This window comes from Cladophialophora psammophila (genome assembly GCF_000585535.1).
Source record: "Cladophialophora psammophila CBS 110553 chromosome Unknown aczJe-supercont1.15, whole genome shotgun sequence".
In the NCBI taxonomy this organism is placed as follows: Eukaryota; Fungi; Ascomycota; class Eurotiomycetes; order Chaetothyriales; family Herpotrichiellaceae; genus Cladophialophora; species Cladophialophora psammophila.
Window position 1 is genome coordinate 794,245 of NW_006912936.1, and position 21,292 is coordinate 815,536.

At 53.5% G+C, this 21,292-nt stretch overlaps 6 protein-coding genes across 6 annotated transcripts; 4 read left to right on the forward strand and 2 right to left on the reverse strand.

Moving 5' to 3' along the window:
* Nucleotides 1–2,470: 2,470 nt before the first annotated feature.
* Nucleotides 2,471–3,894, forward strand: A1O5_09218 (uncharacterized protein; the record flags this gene model as incomplete). The annotated part of the gene is made up of 2 exons (XM_007749797.1): nucleotides 2,471–2,970; nucleotides 3,024–3,894. The coding sequence occupies 2 exons, from the start codon at nucleotides 2,471–2,473 to the stop codon at nucleotides 3,892–3,894; spliced, it is 1,371 nt and encodes a 456-aa protein (XP_007747987.1).
* Nucleotides 3,895–5,249: 1,355 nt separating this feature from the next.
* On the forward strand, nucleotides 5,250–6,834 carry A1O5_09219 (26S protease regulatory subunit 6A; the record flags this gene model as incomplete). The annotated part of the gene is made up of 4 exons (XM_007749798.1): nucleotides 5,250–5,572; nucleotides 5,647–6,611; nucleotides 6,667–6,757; nucleotides 6,816–6,834. The coding sequence occupies 4 exons, from the start codon at nucleotides 5,250–5,252 to the stop codon at nucleotides 6,832–6,834; spliced, it is 1,398 nt and encodes a 465-aa protein (XP_007747988.1).
* Nucleotides 6,835–7,710: 876 nt separating this feature from the next.
* A1O5_09220 (uncharacterized protein) lies at nucleotides 7,711–10,041 on the forward strand (the record flags this gene model as incomplete). The annotated part of the gene is made up of 1 exon (XM_007749799.1): nucleotides 7,711–10,041. The coding sequence occupies one exon, from the start codon at nucleotides 7,711–7,713 to the stop codon at nucleotides 10,039–10,041; it is 2,331 nt and encodes a 776-aa protein (XP_007747989.1).
* A 475-nt stretch (nucleotides 10,042–10,516) lies between these two features.
* A1O5_09221 (uncharacterized protein) lies at nucleotides 10,517–11,563 on the forward strand (the record flags this gene model as incomplete). Its single annotated transcript, XM_007749800.1, has 1 exon — nucleotides 10,517–11,563. The coding sequence occupies one exon, from the start codon at nucleotides 10,517–10,519 to the stop codon at nucleotides 11,561–11,563; it is 1,047 nt and encodes a 348-aa protein (XP_007747990.1).
* Nucleotides 11,564–12,522: 959 nt separating this feature from the next.
* Nucleotides 12,523–13,323, reverse strand: A1O5_09222 (uncharacterized protein; the record flags this gene model as incomplete). Its single annotated transcript, XM_007749801.1, has 1 exon — nucleotides 12,523–13,323. The coding sequence occupies one exon, from the start codon at nucleotides 13,321–13,323 to the stop codon at nucleotides 12,523–12,525; it is 801 nt and encodes a 266-aa protein (XP_007747991.1).
* Nucleotides 13,324–14,211: 888 nt separating this feature from the next.
* Nucleotides 14,212–16,875, reverse strand: A1O5_09223 (serine/threonine protein kinase; the record flags this gene model as incomplete). Its single annotated transcript, XM_007749802.1, has 1 exon — nucleotides 14,212–16,875. The coding sequence occupies one exon, from the start codon at nucleotides 16,873–16,875 to the stop codon at nucleotides 14,212–14,214; it is 2,664 nt and encodes an 887-aa protein (XP_007747992.1).
* Between the last annotated feature and the right edge of the window lie 4,417 nt (nucleotides 16,876–21,292).

A 21,292-nucleotide genomic window follows, 5' to 3' on the forward strand; every position in this document is an offset into this window, starting at 1 on the left:
GGGGAGCAGGGGACTTCAACGGTGTCGTCAGTCAGTGCTGACAATCGGTGTGGTGGCTCCGTCACAACGGTTGCAATAGACACATTAGTTAGCGATCTTCGCAGGGGGGCGAGAGGCGCAGAAGAATGGAAAATGGAAAAATAGCCAAGGCGCTCTTCGGACGGACCGGAGAAAAAGCAGCACAGCAGCAGCGCAGCGGCGATGGAAAGGCGGCAGCAGTTGGCAATTGGTCGCCAGCGATGCAGAAGACAATGATCGAGGCCTGACCCCAACTTTTGTCTGGTCCACCCAGGGCCATTTGGGCCACTTGGGCCGCTAGTCCCTTTTGCCGCTTAGCAGGCCCTCCATTATTAATGGCTCGTTCGTTGTGGTGTTGGAAGGTGAGAGATATTGTGTTTTGTTGGTGCTCTGTGTCGGCGACGCGGTCGGGTAACTCTTAGCCAGTTCATCCTCGCCCATGGCAGAAAGGACTCGGTGGATGACTGCCTGACAAGCACAGTATGGGATATCAGTAACAGACACTGTAGCAGGAACTGACTGTGAATGTGTGATTGTCATATTAGCACTACTTGTGTTAACTTGTACGAGCAAGTCAGCCCACCTCCGACTCCGATTCTTCACTGGTTGCTGCAAGCATGTTCTGAGTCGTTGGGTCTTCTGACTGGGCCAAAATGCCCTCGTGCAGTATCGCGTGGCCAGTCAACGTGCCTGGGGGCCGCCTGTGGGTGCCTGTGGGTGCCTGTGGGTGGCACTCTTCCCTCTAGAGCCTCTGAACCGCCCCTCTGACGAATGATCCGACGCTCCCTTCCTGCTCTGTCCCATGTCTGTCCCTGCCCTTCCGGCTCCTCTTCGCTGCAGCCGCCTTTACCCAAGCCAGCTCAAATTCAACGAGCCTAAGCTCGCTTTGAGCATCGCCCATGCTCGGTTTCGCCTTTGCCTTTGGCTCACCCGCGCCCTGCTCGCTCTTCCCTCGTGCCTCCGCCTTTCACTTCGCTTTCCCTCCACTCACACCTCATCTTTTGCACGTCGCTGCGCTCCTCCAGGGTCCCGGGTGCCTCAACCACTCCTTTTCCCTTCCCTTGCCCTTGCCCTCTCCTCTCCTCTCCCGGCCTCTGCAGCTCAAATTTTCGACCTCATCATCTTTCCCAATTCATCTTCTGCTTTTTCTTCCTCGCACATACACACCCTCTCTCCCCTCCTATCCCTACCCCTATCCCTATCCTTCAAGACTCTCTCCTCCCTCCTCCCTCGAAAAAGCGACAGTCCATCAACCCCCAACGGCCCACGCTGTGAGTTGTTGTTCGTTGGTGCAGCCACCGTTGCTATTCTCGGCCTCAGACTGGATTTGCCCACCCAGCCCTTCGAATTGGTAATTTCGGACCCGGGCCCACGTCCTGCCTCAACTGCACCTCCTGGGTGACGACTCCTTGCGGTCAGCTTGATTGCCACAATTTCCCACGGCACCACTGTCGCCAGGCTACCGATATTTGGCTCTACTTCGCCATACCGACTACGTCTCGCAAGCCTCCGTCGTCCCAGGCACCCTTCAAACCATTGCGTTTGCGACTTGGTGGCCAGATTGGAGGTTTTTGTTTTGCTCACCCCAGGACCACCAGACGACGAGTCACGAGCCCCGTCAGAGGCCTCTTTTTCTAGCCTTGCCTGCGCTCCTGGCTTTCCCGTTGCTAGTGGCTGTGTGTTGCCAAATTCGGGGCGCACCCGTCCGTCCACGCTCAAATTCTCCATCACAACACCTCTCTCTGTGCCCTTGATCCTTTCCAAACAAAAGTCTCAACATCGAACTTGCTTCTGCGCGACAGCAGTGCATTGTTGATTCAGTTGGAGAGCCAGCGCGCATCGAGGTGACACTACTTGGTATGATCACGGCCCAATTTCGAAGGTTCTTTACCAGTCAAAGAAGCTTGATATTGAATCGAGCATTTCTCTGTTCCTCGCCTGTGGACACCTTTTTCTGACTCTGTCGCGTCTGCAGGCTGCCTTCCGGACGAAGACTTCACACACCACCGCCCTCCACCTTTCGACCCGCCAGATCAGCCATTTCGACGAGCTTTTCACTAAGTCTTGTCCCCCCAAATCCGAACGCCGCTCAACCTAGATTAATCTACATGACATTCCTGTCTGTCTACAAGTCCCCATAGCATTCAACCCATCCGTCAGAAAAGCGACAACGTCTGATCAGTCAGGCTCGATCATCGCTGTTCCACCTTTCGTTTACAATACCTTGTTTGACCAACGCGTTTGACAAGACAAGAACACGTCTCCATCCATGCTCTGCTTTTGAGTAGGATCAAAACAACAGCTTTTAAGCTCCGGCTTCAACGCCCTGGGGCGTGGCCGCGCAGTCAGCAGCAGCAGACGGTAAGGACTCCTCTTTCTCTGTAACATTTATCGGATCCTAACCATACCAGAGCCCACGGCTGTCTGCTCTGCTCAACCTTCTCGACCGAGCATGCCTTCTTACCACAGCTGGGGGGCAGCTGCCCAACACCCACGACTTCCCCCGACGCCTCCAGAGTACCAGACCGCCTACCTCACGCCCTTGAGTGCAGTCTCTGACCAAGGCTTCTATCCTTCGCAAGGCTATCACTCCCGCCGATCACTCTCGTCCCGGGACTACAACGATAGATATCAGCCTCCGCCGGCCTACACTACTCAGCCGCCCCTAGGTGGGCAAGTGCCGCGAATCGGGCATGCTCATCCGCCTCAAGAATACCCTTATCCTCAACCCTATCATATGCATGGTTCGTCGTACTGGACGAACGCGGTCGGGGCGCCAATTCTCCCTCCCATCCGTGTCACTGAGGCTATAGATCATTTCCCAGCACATTACGGAGCACAGCACACCGAATCGAAGCCGAAGGAGGACAAGCCTACGGGAGGCGTAGCGCAGCACCTAGATTACGACATGGACCTCATGTCCAGCTTCGTGGCCGAGATGTCCCAGAAACTGTGAGTACCGCAGATCCAGATTTGACGTACGCAACTCTGACCTATTGCCGCAGTGTAACACCAGAATCTGCACCAACATCTCAGTTCCGCAAATATGTGTCCCAGATCCTATCCTCTACTCGCCTGCCGAGCTCTACAATCATGCTCGGGCTATTTTACCTGGCCTCGCGCATGAGGCAAGTCAACGAACGCGGGCAGTCAACATCATCCTCTGGCACTGTCTATCGCATGCTCACTACCTGCCTCCTTCTCGGGAGCAAATTCCTTGACGACAACACCTTCCAGAACCGTTCTTGGGCCGAAGTCAGCAGCATTCCAGTCCACGAGCTGAACATGATGGAATTGCAGTGGCTGACGGACTTCAACTGGGAGATTCACGGCATGATGTACGACGAGGATGAAGGCTTTTTCATGTGGGTCGAGCACTGGCATGCCTACGAAGAAAAAGCACAGCTGGCCAAGGTCAAGGAGCTGCAAAAGCTTGCTCCAATCGAGACGAATCTTCACCGCCATCATGCTGTCCAGCATCAGCCACTTATGTCCCCTGAGGGCCCTATTCCACCTCAGTATCAACAAGGCTCGCAATACGATACCCGCTGGGTTCGGCCTTACATTTCGGAATATTCACCCCCGTCTGCCCCACACAGTGGTCCATCAACGCCAGACTACTATAATGCTTCTTGGTCTTTTACACCAACCGGTCCTCCCCCATATGGGCGCCAACAGTATCATTCCGAAAGTGGATCGGTGTACTCGGCCCAACGCAACCAGCTGCCCACGTATGCCCAGACGTTTGGCTATGGTTCGGGTCTGACCCCAACATGGGTGTCTCACGGGCCCAACTGCGGCTGCAGTCTCCATGCCAAGCACTCGGACTATTATTTCAATCACCCCGGATACGCCATGCAAACTGTGGTGGGTTAACTTGTTCAAACTTCAGCGTTCAGCGATCTAGGTCTGGCTCAAAAAGTTCTCGAATCATACCGGGGTGTTCGGTATTGTTTTTACCACCATTGACCTTTGCCTTCAAAGAACCACAATCGACTATGCGAGGATCAGGCCCATCACGGTTGTTGGAGCCTCGATCAAAAAAAGAAAAACGCTCCTCGCCGGCGAAAACATTTCTCTAGTCGAGTTTCCCAATCTAACGACCTTTTACGACCGGCACTTTCTTGTCTTTCGTTATTCAGCATCTAAAGCGAGCAACTCTCCAAAGAATAGATCGAGTTTTCTTCCTTTCACTATACATTTGACGATGGGGATGCCCGGGCGGCGCTTTCATGGCAGGAAAAAGTCAACAAAAGTTCCGACTCGGGAAGGGTTTTACTATGGGGGGGTTGGCGTCAGGATTAATCAGCACAAGGGGTATCACGCAGGGGCTCGTTTATTTCCATTCAAAGACTTTGTTTGCTTCACAGTTATTACACCCTGTTTACGAGACTTGAATCGACACAAAAGGATGCTAAAAGATCATGGCTTGCACGAGAGCTCGCATAGCGTGGCATCCCGGGGGATGGTCGACTGCCAAAGAGGTTTGCTGAATCGTCATTCTTGTAATTAGCTATGTGAAACGAGGTGGTCCCTCCAATGAACGAGGTTGAAATGTGCTACAAGGCTGTCCAACAGGGCCCGAAAAGGCTTTTCTTCAAGGTCAGAGTCTGCTGCACGAAAACACAAACACGAGGCACCCTGTACGGAGTACGGAGGTGGTGATGTTGGGCAAAACAGGAATCACAGGACATATCGGTCGACATTGTCATGGACCTGCTGTCGTCTTTTTTTATTCATACGGCCGAGATTTGATACTCGGGAGGCATATACCCCTGATAGACCGCAATGGGTTCTTTTCCATTCGCTTGCAAAGCCTGCAAAACATACAATACAAAGTAATTTGCCAGTAAGATGTATTTTTTCTGGTATGGTGCAAGATGGAATCTGGTGGCTGAACAGGGGTCTGTAAGTGTATTTCTCCGTAGTACATAAGATGGACTGAAAAGGACCAAGGCTGTGGCCAGGCTGCGAAGCGTGACGCGGTAGAGAGCGATGCCAAGCCTGGAGCCGCGGTTTTGCCGCAGCGCCTCTCCTACCTGACAACTGACTGCGAGCTTCCATCTCGTCTCCGAAGTAATGTAATCAATTCAAACGCCCGTAATACCTCAAACAGACCATTTGACTCCTATCATCCCAAATTATTCCCCTTGTCCCAAATCTCTTGTGTCTCCATTTAACAGCACTCATTCCCGCCTCGATCCAGAAGATCTCGTCAAAAGTCCACCATCATGTCGACATTAGAGGATATCGATGACATGGAGCGCGATGAGAAGGAGCAGAAGAAGGATGGCGATGACAAGGACAAGAAACCTACTTCCAACGGCGAAGCCAAAGATGCGGAGATGGAGGATGCAGACTCAAAAAAGGATGAGGAAGAACAATACATTGACGACGAGATTCTTCAGTCAAGCACAAGAGACATCATCAACCGGCGGCGACTACTTGAAAACGAAATGAAGATCCTCAAGAGTGAGTACCAGCGGTTAAAGCACGAGGAGACCACAATGAAGGAGAAGATTAAGGACAACTTGGAAAAAATCGAGCAAAATCGGTGAGTTTGAGTGTGCTGTCTGTGGCAACGAGGCCACAAAAAAAAATGCGATGGCTAACACAAGGAGTGCCTAGCCAATTACCATACCTTGTGGGCAATGTTGTCGAACTCCTTGATCTTGACGTCGAAGCTGAAGCAGCCGAAGAAGGCGCAAACATCGATCTCGACGCCACGCGAGTGGGCAAATCAGCCGTGATCAAGACAAGTACTCGACAGACTATCTTCCTCCCCCTGATCGGTCTGGTGGACCATGACAAGCTGAAGCCCGGTGATCTCATTGGTGTCAACAAAGATTCATACCTTGTTTTGGATACCCTGCCGGCTGAATATGATTCCAGAGTGAAAGCGATGGAGGTCGATGAAAAGCCGACAGAGAAGTACACCGATGTGGGTGGTCTCGATAAACAGATCGAAGAGCTTGTGGAAGCGGTGGTCTGGCCGATGAAAGAAGCGGAGCGTTTCAAAAAGATTGGCATCAAGGCGCCGAAGGGTGCTCTGATGTATGGACCTCCCGGGACGGGCAAGACTCTTCTCGCGCGTGCCTGCGCTGCCCAAACAAATGCCACCTTCCTCAAGCTCGCCGGTCCCCAACTCGTGCAGATGTTCATTGGTGACGGCGCCAAGCTGGTCCGAGACTGCTTCGCCCTCGCAAAGGAGAAGGCCCCATCGATCATCTTCATTGACGAGCTCGATGCTGTTGGCACGAAGCGTTTCGACTCGGAAAAGAGCGGCGATCGCGAAGTCCAGCGGACGATGTTGGAACTGCTCAACCAGCTTGACGGGTTTGCTTCAGACGAAAGAATCAAGGTCCTTGCGGCCACCAACCGAGTCGATGTTCTTGACCCTGCCTTACTTCGATCTGGCCGATTGGATCGGAAGATTGAGTTCCCCTTGCCAAATGAAGAATCCCGCGCACAGATTCTGCGTATCCATTCTCGAAAGATGACTATCGACGAAGGCAACATCAACTTTGATGAATTGGCTCGTTCAACAGATGAATTTGGCGGTGCGCAGCTGAAAGCAGTCTGTGTCGAAGCGGGTAAGTTTGTTGCTCGTCGTCGGTCGCTAGTCAATTTGCTAACCACTCTTATCAGGCATGATTGCGCTTCGCAAGGGACAATCAAAAGTAAATCATGAGGCATATGTAGAAGCTATTGCGGAAGTGCAAGCAAAGAAGAAAGACACGTGCGTTCCCACTCTCCCTATCTGTCGGTTGCAGGAATACTAACACTGGGTTTTACAGGGTCAATTTCTACGCATAGTTCAACCACGCACTTTTCAAGTCAGCCTTTAGGGAAAATTCATGGCAGGACATGGCATGTACAATACTCAAGCAAGGGACAATGCTTCCAGATAGATGACTGCCATTCTCTGGCAGTTCTATAATCCATTGGCCACGGCTATGCATTGCGCTCTTCCAGATTATTTTCCCACAGTCCAGCCTGTTCCTCTCTATTCAGCTCTCTGGCCGTATATAATCCGCCAGGATCTTCTAGAGGAAGTATAACCCAATATGACAGTGGGATCAGGAGCTCCTCGAGATTGAGTTGATGCAACGACGCCCATTGACCAGATATACTGTAGTTCCGTGTATTGGTTTGGTCCTCATTGGCCAGTCATGAGACGCCTTCCCAGTTTCCTGCACCGAGTTCATCGTCTCGGTCCGACTTTTGTACCTGTCCGCCACACAACTGTTCATTGCTTTCTCACTGACAGATTCTTTTACTTACGTGTCTGCGGTCTATTCAGAGCTGCACAAATTAGCGATCAAAGCTTGCGGCGAGCACCCATCGTGAAGGGTTCAGTATTTGTGGTGGCATGGACAATCCATGGTACAACATATACGCCCGAGGGCTCCGCGTGCAGGTGAAACTGTGGTTCGTATTTTGCTGAAGACGTCGGCCAGACCAGCAGCCGTATTTCCGTCTCTTCTTCGGTCCATCGAGTTGTGTTGATGCCTGGGCCGGTAGAAGATGGAAGGACAGACAACAAACACCCAACATACCCGCCATGAACTGCCATATTCTGCTGGGGCGGCGTCCCGACCCCAGCTGCTGTCAATTGCATATCTCGAGCAAATGCAGGGCGGTGTGCCAGCGATGCACAACGAACACTGTAAGTCTGTCTGGCCGGTAATCATGTGTTGTGCTCCTCAATATCTCAGGTATACCCACATACAGATCGTCGGGCAGGATGATCCCTCAATGCTGCGGAAATGGAGGCTCTCACGAGCAGCACGCCTGATACGTCTGCGTTCGACGCTCCGTTCGAGACCACTTCTCGCCGCTCTGGTCAGGACACTACACGTGCCGGATCCTAATATACCCATTTACTTGGTCAATGGCACTCCAAATCCTGAATACGATACATACCTCTGCACGCTGGCGTCCGTCGTCATGGAATGCCCAAATCTGGAAGCTCTGACGGGTTTCGTCGCATTCTACAATCACACATTCGACAGACTGACGCACGCGTTGTCCACACGGTTGAAACTACGACAGCATGTCTGGGTCATCGCCGAAAACGAAGATGTCAGTATACGAAGTCAGATCCAACTACCGCCGGGGCTTCTGGACGGACATCAGACCTACCAGTTCGAGCTTTATCATCAGCGGTGGAAACGCCTCGAAACTCTACTGCTGTGCTCACCAGGCGGTGTTGGAGTGATTGAGCACGAGTTGTTCATTCGCGTCCTTCATTCCCTACCTGCTTTACGGAGCTTGTGCATTTCCTCCTTTGACGAGGATGATTTTCACGACGTGACGCTCCTTTCGCTACCACCGTGGGTCAGAACGCTGCGGCTGGAGGAATGCCTGGGGATCACGGACGCAGGGTTGATGCAGTGGGCAGCGAGCCCCAATGCAGCGCAGATTGAACGGCTGAGTCTGCTCCATCAGAATATTACGAGCTTACTCACACTGACAAAAATCTTTGCCAGCTTGGGTCGGTTACGGAAGTTTATGATCCTGCAGACCGATGTCGTGCCTTGCTTGCCCAAGGAGGCGGGATTGGTCCTATTCCAACCTGTTCTCGCCTCGAAATCTTTAAGGTTCCTCCATTGGGACATTCTGTGCCAGTCGCCGGAAGCTTCCAACTGCACCAATTATTTTCATGACGCCGGGCGGCAAATGCCAAACATGCATCTTGCACTCTCGATCTCCTCCAATGGGTTCCCTTCATTGAGGCATTTGCGTGCCCCTCGAGATATCTCTCCGCCTGGCGTTCTACAGTCTGTTTGCCAGCTCATGGAAGAGGATAACGTTCTTCCAGGCGATAGCCTTCTGTATCAACCGCAGGACTTGGCCAGATCGAATTGCTTACTGGCAGCTCGTATGCGTGCTCAGAGCATTGCTCACCAGACCGCTGCGGAGGGAATGAATTCAGTTCTTCCACATGCCCTTCGACATTCAGTGGCGACAGGTTGGAGCCCCGAGCTAGATCCAGCACAAAAGTCCAATGGCGAAATTGCAATGCCTGCCTTCAATTTTTGGGAGCCAGTTGCCTCTTATGCCCCCAGCCAAAGTAGGGACATGTCCCCTACAGATCTGCCCACAGTGCACGAACCGGTTTCACCAATTTCTCCCAATACTTACCCCTTCACGCCATTGGCTCCGGATGACAGCATCATCTCCCCAATCACTGCGGAACGAGAAGAGAGGGATTGGCTTGGCGGAGACCCAGACAAGGAAGTGACAGTAGGGCCACAGCGAACGAATGCACCCCTCGAGCAAATGGCACACCGGGAGTCTATCTGTTGGGCTATGCCAGGTCCGAATCGAAGGGGAGGGAGCATGTGCGTCTGCGGAGAATGGGGAGGTCAAAATGTTGAAGAACGAAGATGTGGCATCTCACCGCCGCCCCGTAGTCCTCTCCGGCCTGCACCTGGTGTTATCAGTCTTGCGTCCTCTGTTCGTGGCAATATTCACGTTCGCAATTTCCCCGAACCTCAAGTGATGGATCGAAAATGGACTCAGATTTCAAGTGGCGCAACAAGAGCCAGTCCACCCGCACGTCCCATCTTCTCTCTGGAGCCAGACATTGCAGGACGGGATGAGAACGGAGGCTTAGTCGGATGGGGCGAACTCTTGAAGATCCGTGAAAAAGCCAAAGTACGCACGAACGATGCGAACGCTGCGAGATCCGGTAGACAAGATGCCAAGCCAGATGAAGGCGATGGCTACGGTCAAGGACATACAGGCGACAAGTGTACAGGCTACTGGAACCGATGTATCCATTCTGAAGATCAACCCGGTGAACTCGTGAAAGTCCTGTCTGCGCCGTCCACAATGGGCGGCAGCTCTAGAATGAAAGGCCGGCCGAGGTCGAAATCCAAGTCATCCTCGAGATTGAGCTTGTTTCTGGATCTCCGGGGCTCGAAGGAGAAGATTCGAAGCGAGGCGTCGTCCAGGCATGTGGCGCGTCCGAGAGGCGACAAAGGCGGATGTGTGTCTGCCTCGGATTTCTTTTAGCCATGTAATGTGGTGTAATGAATTAGCTGTGCCTGGTCTGCTCAAGCTTGTCCTTTCGACCGTGTCTCTGGGCGACAGGCCATCAGGAAAATATCGTGACGACACACCTGTAGTAATCTGCGTGACAGAACACTCGGATTCCCTGAACCTCCTCGCCTTGCCCAGCAGAAGGCAAGATATTGGGACAAGAGTGCAGCTGTGTTGACCATGTGCTGGCTGCTGACCATGTACTAACCTTTGCCATGGGCTAATCATATGCTGATGATGGTATAGTCCGCTTATACTCCGTGCGCTCGAGTAGGGCAAACAGTCACCAAAACAGTCTATGCATACATCCAGGCATGGAAAGGCGACGTCGAATGGGGGCGTATTTTTTTTTATTTTTATGGTGATTTGATTGGATTCTTTTTCTTTAAGGGTTGTGTTCTATGTACTGTCCCTCCCACTCCCACTGGCACGGCTACATACTCCCAACATGGTCTCCCTTGCCGACATCCAGCTCAACAACAACTCCCTGCTCACCCCTGGCAGCGGGCCCGCGTGCGCCCTGGTCGGGTGCACAAGCGGAATCGGGCTGGCGACGCTGCAGGCGGTACTGCGATCCACGTCGTCGCCCACCATCTTCCTCGTGGGGCGGGGCGGGTCGGCGCGCTTCGAGGCCCTCGTCGCGGAGGTGCAGGGCCTGAACGCATCGGCGCACCTCGTCCCCGTCGTCGCCGAGGACCTGACGCTCGTGGCCTGTGCGCAGCGTGCCGCCGCCGAAATCGCATCCAAAGCGTCCCGCCTGGATTTGCTGATCATGTCCCCCGGGTACCTGTCCTTGAGTGCCGCGTCCGACGTCTCCCCTGAGGGCCTCGACCGCGTCACGAGTATTCGCTACCACGCCCGCATGCGCATCCTACTCACGCTGCTGCCGCTGCTGCGCGCGGCGCCGTCGCCGCGCGTGCTCAGCGTCTTAGCAGGCGGGAAGGAAGGCGCGTTGAACCTGGTCGATCTCGGCATGACGCTTCCCGGTTCATATGGCCCGTTCTACGCCGCCGGGGCCGCAGCCGCCATGACGACGCTGGTCTTCGAACACCTCTCCAAACAGCCCGGGAATGAGAGGATCGTCTTCCTGCACGTCTGGCCCGGCGTCGTCTACGGCACGGGCCTTGGCCTCCAAAACTCCAGCGCCCCTGGCAGTATCAGTACCGTCGTCTCGTTCCTGTGGGACTGGGTCTTCAAGCCCGTATTTAGGGTCGTAGGCTACAGTCCCGCCGAGACGGGCGAGAGGGTCCTCTTCGCCGCGACGAACGGGCGGTTCCGCCGCGTCCAGGGGGACCCCGAGCGCGCGCGGGGCACCTTGATCCAGCAGGGCAGCGACGGCCTCTTGGGCAGCGGCGTGTACCTCGTGAACGCCGATTCGAGCGTCGTTGAGGGCGGTGGCAACAGGGAGCTGAAGAGGTTGAGGAACGAGATGGACGGCGCGAGGAAGGTATGGGAGTACACGATCGCCGAGTTTGAGAGGATTGAGAGAATGTGAAAACAAATCCTCCGTACTATGATGTAAAGGATGAAAACGATATCGGGTACGTACAGAGAAGGGGGAAGAGGGAGCAATGTGTTGTCAAAGGAAAAGGGCTAGCTGGACACGTTCCAAAAATCATGACGTCGATCAACAGGTCTAATCGTCGCGAGAGTGCTCTCACTCGGTAGGGCATGGAATGTTTGATAAGGGGGTGTCTGACGCTTTTTGGCTTTAGGAAACTTCGCTCGAGCAAGAGTCTTTATGGATAGGGATGGGTTGGTAAGGAGCTGAAGACTCCCCGACTGCCCATCCACGCCCCGGTGTGCTCGAGGCGCCCAGCTGTTCCCATGCCACCATCTAGGCCAAGAGCGATGCTATCTGTCTATCCTGAACACCAATATCAGTTTGTACGCAGTACTCTGCCCAACCTTGTCGGTGACGCCCAAGTGGCAAGAGGGGATGAATGAGTAACCTGCTCAGTCGCCCGCTTTGGACTTCTGCGGAAACCATGGTCATCTTAATTGAAACACTCGGACATCCACCCCGCAGGGGACATCCCCCAGGCCATGCATGCATCTTTAATTCGGGTCAAAGACATCAGATCCCCAAGTTACGGGGCCACTCAGAGCCGTGAGCTGGGCGCTGACAGCTGGACGCTGGGCCGGCTGTCGAAATTTCTTGGACAAAAAGCTAGGTCTGATGTTTCCATGCTTGCCTGCCTGCTTGATCTCAAACAGATATTGCTTGGTCACATCCAACTGTTTCCGTCCATGCTGCCAGGTCGGATCTGTCATCGTTCGGAAGTCAGTGGGTTCGTCACTGAGCTGATATGCTTCTGCTGTTTACCGGATTTACCGGATCGCTCGTGCCAGCTATTCAAGCACAAAGTCACGCATATTTGTCCGGTAGATGTCAAGGGTTATATCGTTTGTTTCGATGTAGAAAAGCAAATAGAATCAGCCAAGGATGAGCTTTTAATCGAGTGTCGCTTCCTGAACGAGATGTACCTCTCGCCAGTCTCGCTCGATAGTTCCTCTGTCCAAATCGGCTCGCCAAACCCTCAATTGCCAACGTGGAGATCCGTTCTGTGACTTTTCCGGTAAGTGGAACCGTATCGGAAAGACAAAGTGTATTCTATAGCCGCGAGTCTTCTTCTGGAACGCCTCTCTGACCGGGCCGTAGCCGTCTCTGGACTCTAGGACATGCCATACCTTTAGCATCACATTCGCGTCTGAAAGTTGGTCGGAACCTGCGTGCTGGGGAATATTGATTGTCCAGGTTTTTGGGTTCGGCGAGAAGGTGGCTGTTCGCAAGTTGGGAAATTTGTCCAAGTGTAGCACCCATGTCGACTCAAGCTCGGAGACATTCAGCCGCACGTGGCGCACCTCTTCCAGGCCGTGCAAGGCCTTCATCCTGAGCACAAACGAGTGCAGGGCTTGCTGGCAATGAAGTTCCCACATGGCCATCTGGATAAATACACGCTGTGCCTCACTCCTCACCTGCCCCGGCGGCGCAGACTTCAGCAGCCACTGGTGGTCTGCACGATAGGGGCCCGTCGCATCGGAGAAGCAATAACAGCCCGACTTCGCCGTCACGGCGACCCGGTTGCCGCTGAAGGCGTGTGCAAAGACGTGCCAGCGGATTTCGGCGGGCAGCTCTGTTAGGCGTGGGATCACATCCTGGAGTCGCTTGTCGCGACTTTCGGTAGGGAAAAAGTATGGGCGGGCGTTGAGAGTGTGGAAGTATGAAGTCTCGGCTACTGCTGACTCGGACATGGCGATGGAATACTGATTGTCAAGGGGCTGGGTCTGCACAGTATGTCCACCTTTTCGCATCATCAGCCTAGAGCAGATGCTTGACTGTAGAGGGCCTGATTACTAGCAGCTGAACCCCAGCCCAATGCTGAGGGTGCTCCGTTGTCAGCAGCTGGTGATTCGTGCTGCGTAAGGTGGCTGGAGGAGGTACGGTAGACTGACGAGATGGTTTACTGCTCTTGGTGATAAGGACAGCAAAAGATGGCAGAGATGGTATCCGGTGGTATGTATGTAGAGAGTACGTAGAGATTATGGTGCACCGTATCGATTACTACGGTGACGCAAATGGAGGCAACGAATAATCATCGCATGCTGATATCTGCTCTACATACCGAATACAGCACACCCATTATCTGGCAAGTGTCACTCCCTGCAGCAAACCGTAGGAGAGGAAATTTAGTGAGAGCTAATCTCAAAGGAACAATCCAAATCTCCATAGCAATAAGAAGTGCTGATAGGCTTGAAAATGTACAATGCTTTTCTATTTCGCATGGCTGGAAGCCCACCCACCCAGACGAGCAAGAATATGCTGATGAATAGACGCTTCTATGGAGTGGCGCCGGCGAAAGATGATTGTGTTTCATGGTCGGCGAGGTGGTAGTACAGATGACGAGGTACGATTTCGCAAGGTGACAAACCCGAAACTGGCCAAATGCATCAATTCGTGGACAATCGACTCTCTGATCTATGATGGTACCCCTCAGATGGCAGCTTGTGGCATATCCGACGGAGAGTCAGAATGCCCGTTGCAATAATAAATGTCGGAGTTGGTAAATGGCAATGGAGCTTTTCGCCCTCCCGTTCACAGCAAACAGTCCTCATCACCATGGTCTTCATGCACCACGTGCTTTATGCACCTGTTCGTATGGAATATTGGTCCTGCCTTGACCGACTCCTTGAAGATGCCTTGGCTGTGTGCGGATGTCTCGTATGTCGGAAAATGTCGTGGTAATCGTCATCATCATGGTCTAATGTATTTGGAAGACTGTCGACGCGAAGTGGATGTCCTCCGGTGGCAGCGGAGGATAGGTGATTCAAAACAGCGAGATCGTTACTGGATGTCTTGAGAGTGGCCAAGCGTTGCTTTGGCTTCATAGATCGAGACTTTATCGGTAAGGATGGCACTGGAGGTAACTCTCGATTCGGGGGCGGCTTTGTGGGTGGATCAGAAGGAGGCCGAGGGAAGTATCTCACACCCTCGTCTGACGACGCACTTGTGCTGTAGTTCAGGTACGTGAATGCACCAGTCTCAATCGACTCACCAAAAGACAGTCTTGGATCCACTTGACTGTCATTATTGTGCCAGTTATTCCACTGTTTTTGCTTGGGTGTGTCCAGCTCATCAGACCAAGGCACCTGTTTACGGGGGACAGCTGTCACTGCGCGGCGACCGCTCCGGTGCAGGGATTGATCGCGAGAGCGGGGACTATCTGCGACAACCGTGTCGGAGACGCCGTCGAAATTGAAAGACAATAGTGAGCTGACGGAAGTTGTTCCAGGCGTCGTGGTTGCGCTTGGTGGAGTGTGACTGAAGGGCAATTGAACTGTTGGAGCGCCTGGAAGAAAAGCCTGCTCCTGCCGCTGTCTTTGTTCTCTGACGATGGGTCGTGGACTTCGAGAGCTTTGACGCAGGTGATGCTCTGAATTGTAGGCCTCTAATCCTTTCTCGGAATGTTTCTTCTCCCGAATCGGAATGGTTTTGCTTGTTTCTTTGCTCTCTGATTTCTGTTGAGCTGCACAGTGGAGTCGATCGACACCGGCAAAGCGACGGATGAGATCGCCCAGCTTGTGCTCCAATTGCCCGCTACTCAGACGCGCGGAGGGATCTCGCTCGAGGCACTGAAGAATCAGTTGCACAACAGGGCCCAGGGCATGAAATACCTGGCCACCGTCCTTTTTCGCTTTCTTTTCAGCTTCATTCTGGAGAGCCTGAGCCCACAAGAAGACCTGGCCAAGGTTTGCGTGGAAACTCGCATCGGCTAAGCCCCCGCCACGGCCAGCCATTCGATTTTTGGCGGATCGATGCCGTGAGAACGAGCCGTAGCTGCGTTTGCAGAGCAAATTCAGGATATCCATGATCACCGCCCCAAGTGAAAACACATCTGATGCGAACATGTCCTGTTCCACAGACTGCCAGGTCTGGACGACTGCGCTCCGACCCTCCGGGGCCGAGACGAAGATGGGGTGGTTGAGCGAAGGACCACTCTTGCCATTTGAGCTAGTAGATGATAGGATTGAGGGTGCCCTTCCCGGGACAACCGGGTCAACGCCAAGGCGTGCTGTATCTTGAGTTGACACGGATCTGTTGTCGGTTGGTGACACCATGTCCCGACCGCGACTGATGGGTTGGGGCGGAGCGTCGGGACTCATGGCTGCGCTCAAGCGTAACCTGGCATAGCCTCCTCTCGAAGTGGGATGAAATGTGTAAGTTGCTCCAGACGAAGCGGACCTGCTTCTCGCAGTATTCCTGCCGTCTGAAGACTGCAATCTTGCACTTCCACCCACCTTCCGCCCAGATCGTCCGCCAGAGGGGAGCGAGACGGCGGCAGACCCAGTGCTCTGAACGGTCACCGCTCGCTTCCATCGCTCGGGTGGACCGTACTGGTAGGCTTCGATGTCGTCATGGCGAGGTCTGTGACGAAGCAACCCATCTCCGTCCAGGAGACCTAGCGAGATGGAGAAGGAGTCATCAACTTGGATGTTGGATGGGCGAATGCCGCCATGAAACTCGCCGTTCTCGTGTAGCCAGGCTAAAGCGCCGGCAAGGCAGTGTGGCCAATTGATCAGGATTCGTCGTCGCTCGGGCTTTGGTAGAGCACCGAAACTTTTGGGAGTGTCAGTGAGAAATGTCTTGAGACTCCATTCGGGCGCTGGGGCCGAGAGGACATTGAAGGCGCCTTGGTGGAGGTATGAACCGAAGACCGACACGATATGTTCGTGACACAGTCTTCGGCTTGCCGCGATTTCATTCAATATGTCCTCCTCCGTGAGCGGAGCTTCCAGAACGATGCGGCGGCGAATGAAAATCCTTTGATTGTCGGACGGGAGTCGAACCCTGTCGGTGCCTTCGTGACCGAGCGAAAGAACCACCGATTTCAAACTGAGAGGGACGACTGGGACTGTTTCTTCATCGGCATAACGGATATGCTCCCCTGCGCCGACGATACGTGTAAGGAAGCGGAACTGGTTCTTGTAGAAACGTTTGTCCAAAGACCTATCCGGTTCATAGGATAGTCGGAGATCGGGGACGGCTTGCTCGATGATAGGCAGATCTTCATCATCGTACGAATCATCGATGATGCCAAAGATCTGATCGGGCACTCCGGTGGCGACGAGGATGAGAAAGAAGCGCTTTGCTCTTGTCAAGATCCAGTCCAAGTAGGTGTCGTCTGTCAGATCTCCTCCAAAATATAAAGGGCGCTGAAGATACTCTTGTTCATCTGCACGGAGGTGAGAATGGACATATGCGGAAGTGACCGTCTCGTCCACACGCTCATCCGTCCACAACGACATGATTCAGATGATTCGCCCTCGCCCGCGCCCTTGGGAGCAGGATGATAACAAGAAGGTCAACGTCAAGGCGAAGTTTTGAGTCGGTAGCTAGCAAGTAAGCCATAGTCTTATCGGAGAGCATCCGGCCAGGACAACAGGGACTTCTGAACAAACACGTGGAAAGTGGGCAGCAGACATAGTTAGTGACATATAGCAGGAGCCAAAAGGGACGCCAGGAGCAAAAAGTAGCTGCGATGCTTACTCTACAGGAGATGAAACCGGGGAAAAGGTCGAAGGATGGGGAATCCTGCTGTCTTATTTGGCTCAAATTGGGAATGTCTGTCAGGCAGGTCGCGTGGATGGAGTGGAGTGGAGTGGGAACGGTCTCGCATGGCAAAGGGCAGCCTGAGAGGATAGCTAGAGTGAGAGATAGAGGATGGAATATCGAGTGGGGGTCAACCTACTACCAGGTAGGGGAGGCGCGAGAGAAGTAATACCAGCTCGCTAGATAACATGGGAGCTCCAGGAGTAAGACGGAGGGGACAAGGCACAACACACCTTATCTCACCAACCAGGGGTAAGGAGTGACAGCCATCTCTTAGGCCCTTGCTGGCTCTAGAAGACAGTGACCTCTGCAAAGACAAGATAGCATTTTCACACGTCCTCCTTTTTCTTTCCGAGACCTCTCTGCACCCCCGAGGAAGAAGTGGGAAAAGGAGCTGGTGGGAGCGTGGTCTGGACTGAGTAATGTGCCAGTTCGGATGGCGATAATCGAGGGGACTGGGTGTTGGGGGTGATATTGGGCATGGCGGTGACGAACTCCCCGGTGACTCTCTTGTACCTTGCATTGATTGTTCCTTTTTGTTTTTGACTTTTTTTTTTTTTTTTTGGCAGCACAGTGATGTCGTTGCTCGTATGTGGTTGATCGTTTCGCGGCGGTGGCGGCTGCGGCGGCAACGGGGCGACGGTGGGTGGGACTAGGGGAGGTAGAGAGAGGGAGGCAGAGGAAGAGAGAGCGAAGATCGGATGCACGGTGAATGAATGACTGTTGACAACTGCCAGGGGACACCTCCGACTGGTCGCTCACCAGCCTTATCAACCACCACAAAGTACTATCACTAGTCGCCGAGTCCCTCAAGTCAAATAAATGACAAGCCTCTGGTTCCGAGTCGCGTGGGTCTTTCATCTTTGGCAGAAGCAACCAACCTCGGCTCCCCCTTCGATAACAGCTCTTTACCATCCAACAAGATACTCCGTTCAACGGCCAGGCGACTTCCGCACATTGACAAGGCCTGCTTCGGTCCTTTGTGTGGGGCGACTTCTCCTGGTTCGGGGGAACGAACAGCACGGATCACGGCAACACGGATCTGACTAGGCGCCTCAAGAGTCAGAAGTGAGAGCGAAAGGCTGGGTTTGGACTCTAAAACAGGGGACTGCCAACAGGGGACTGCCAGTTCAAACGCCCCAAGAAAGACTCCAAGGACCCGATGCACGGCTCCCAAGTATAAGAACCAGCATGATGACCACTCCTGAGAACACGTTGGCGCTGTGTCGTAGGGCCTTCCATCGACCTACTTGAACCCTACACGGTACGAGGTACACCGTTCAAGGATCCCTATGGAGAGACCACTCCCCACCGATATAATCCCGCAGGACCTGAAACAGGGCGGGACATCTTTACCAAATCGGCGCAAACAACCACCAAGGGGTCATCATCATTTTCGACCACACACACCGACCTCGTACAGAGTGATAGTATTCTGTCGAGCTTGTCCCTTTTTATCTATATGACTGAAGGCGGCCATCCATCACCAAGACGTGTCAGAGTCAACATCACAATCAGCCGCTCGGCGCAGCTCCAGGAGAAAAAAGTGCCGCCGAGACAATTTCTCACCAGAAGCCACTGGATGCTATTACCGTCCCCTATCCCTTTGTTTACCACGAATAGTCATTGCTTTTGCTCACGACCCGTCTAGTTGCCGAGTAATAACGATGATCTAGGCCCGTGGCTTTTCGCATCATTTCTTTAGTCGCCAGTATATCTCCAGCATTGTTCCTGCCGTGGTAAAGTCCCAATATCCGGAGCTAAATCTTGCCGACGAAGAACTCAGAAAAGGCACTACCCTTACTCATCTCGCACTATGAAATCAACACAGGCGTGTTCATTTAATGTATACTTCCAAGGCACGCATACACTTACTGACATGACAACAAGGTGGCAATGTAGCGTCCATTTCAGTTCTTACGGGAAAATGGATCGCTACGGACTCGTGGCACGCACACTTTCAACTTGGAGCGCAGAACTATTCGCAACGTGAGCTTGTGAGGGATGGACCCTTACCTCGCGCCTTCTCGGGTGAAGAGGATTGGATCGTTCGGTGCCTGGAAAGATGGTGATGGGTATACCGCGGACTCAAAATGTCTTGGGACCGAAGATCGGAGGATGTCGTCTGAGGTCTCAAGGTCGGTTCATGACGAAGCGGCTGTGTGAGCTGCCTCGTGGTTGCTCATCTCAAGAGAATCTCAAAAGCCTCAGTTCGTCCACATGTTCCTCAGGAAGCAGGATGGTCGCTGTAGAAAAGGATGAATGGCCTTTGGTTTTCCGAGTCGAGATTCCTGGCTTTGAAGGAGTGTTTGGTTGCTCGGCATGAAATGGTTTGCGACGGCATCGACAATACTGTCACATCTCCTCGGTATCCCATGGACTGCAGGCACAGGGTATCCACCGCGAGAGGAACGGCTCCTCCCAGATGATCGAAGGGCCGGCTCTGACCGATGCTCAGACCGTTGCCACAGCGGTGCAGAGAGCACAGACACAAGGGTGTGGTCATGTGTTGTGAAGCAACGGCCTTGAGATGAAACGGCCGCATAGCAATCGTCCAGATACTCTGGGGCCCTACTACCGCCGGCAGAAATGCTACGAAAGTACGCGTTCCACATTACCCTCACTACACATGGAGGCGGGAGGGATGATTCGAGGAGTGGTTCTGAGGAATGTCCGAGCTGGAGGCTTTGACGGCGCCAGATCATTGCCAAGTCTGCAGAATTGCGCGAAACCGGGGAGATTGGGCACCCCTGATCGACAACCAGAGAACACATTTCAGGCCTGAAGAACTTCTTCGGAATCGTCTTGAGTTGGGTGCACAAGTAGGTAGGGCTGATTCATAGTCCAGCCGAAGGGTCATTGGTAAATGCCACGCGGGTGCCCGGCTGGTAGGGACATAGGTATACTTAGTCCGTACAGTGTTGCGACATAAAAAACTCATCTTTTCAAGGTGCCAAGACCAAACACCTGATATCAACACAACGACGGGGCAAGGTCTTGGGATGTGTACCGAGTACGAGGGTTACTAGCGCCACCAGCGCCGACCCAAAGCAAGTGTCTCGCAAACTGGAGGGCCAAACTGGAGGGCCAAATCTCGCGGATGGCATGATGAGATGAGCCGGATGAGACACAGTGGTGACGGTGCGGTTCACAGCCACAGGTTCCTTCGTCCTGGTGCCTTCTTAATAATAGCACCTTCCGGTAAGGGGGGGAACGTCTGTCAACACCGGTGACGAAGTACTCGTAAGCCACGGAGTTATAACGGCTCGAAGCCCGACATGCAAGGCCAAAATATGCTGGACAAAAGGCACAATCGTCAGGATGGGATTCTCTGGGCACGGGCCAGCAACACGAAGCAAGTGGCCGCCCAGTTCGATTTGATGCTCGTGCTTCGTAAAGCGAGCTAAGTGCCTGATTGGGATCGTCCAACGGAGAGCTGTTCCTCCCTGCCAGCGAGCTTCAAAGAAGACCTCAAGGCGCTCAACCCTATTTCCTGGGTGAAGAAAAATCCTACACACCTCATGCGCGACGGCCCAAGATGATCCACAGGCGTTCGCTAAGGCGCTCAGTCCCCTTGGAGCCCTGGTCTCTTCGCTGGACAAAAGAATTCAAGTGCAAGGCTAAACCACAGAGTTTCCCGTTCTGCTTCGGAAGCCCCTGTCACGGAAATGTGGCTCGCACGATCCACGAGGGTCTAGAACACGCCAACTGTCATCCTCGACCACCCCGATCCTAGGGATTGGCACTCCACTGCAATGTTCTGCATAGCCAGATGCCTGTGCCTAATCCTCTCCCTGCTCGCTGTTGGGCCTGTTCGAGTGCCCACGTAACTTTTGGAGCTCCAAAAATGGCGCGAAGGCTACGGTGCTGTACCTGCAAGTGCTCCAGCCCGTCTCCTTGACCGCGCCTCACCCGCTCAAAGGCCATCAAGAAAAAGACCCTCACATCTGGTCGTACATGAGTCTGGTGGCCCGACACAGCCGAGTGCTTTCCTCGACATCTTTACTTCCTTGCTCGATCTCACCAAGTGTCCATTTGCCAAAAAGGCTGTTCTCCAAGCATTTCGCCGTGTGAGACTGCCTCTTTACTCTCGTCGTTACTCGCTTTTACTTC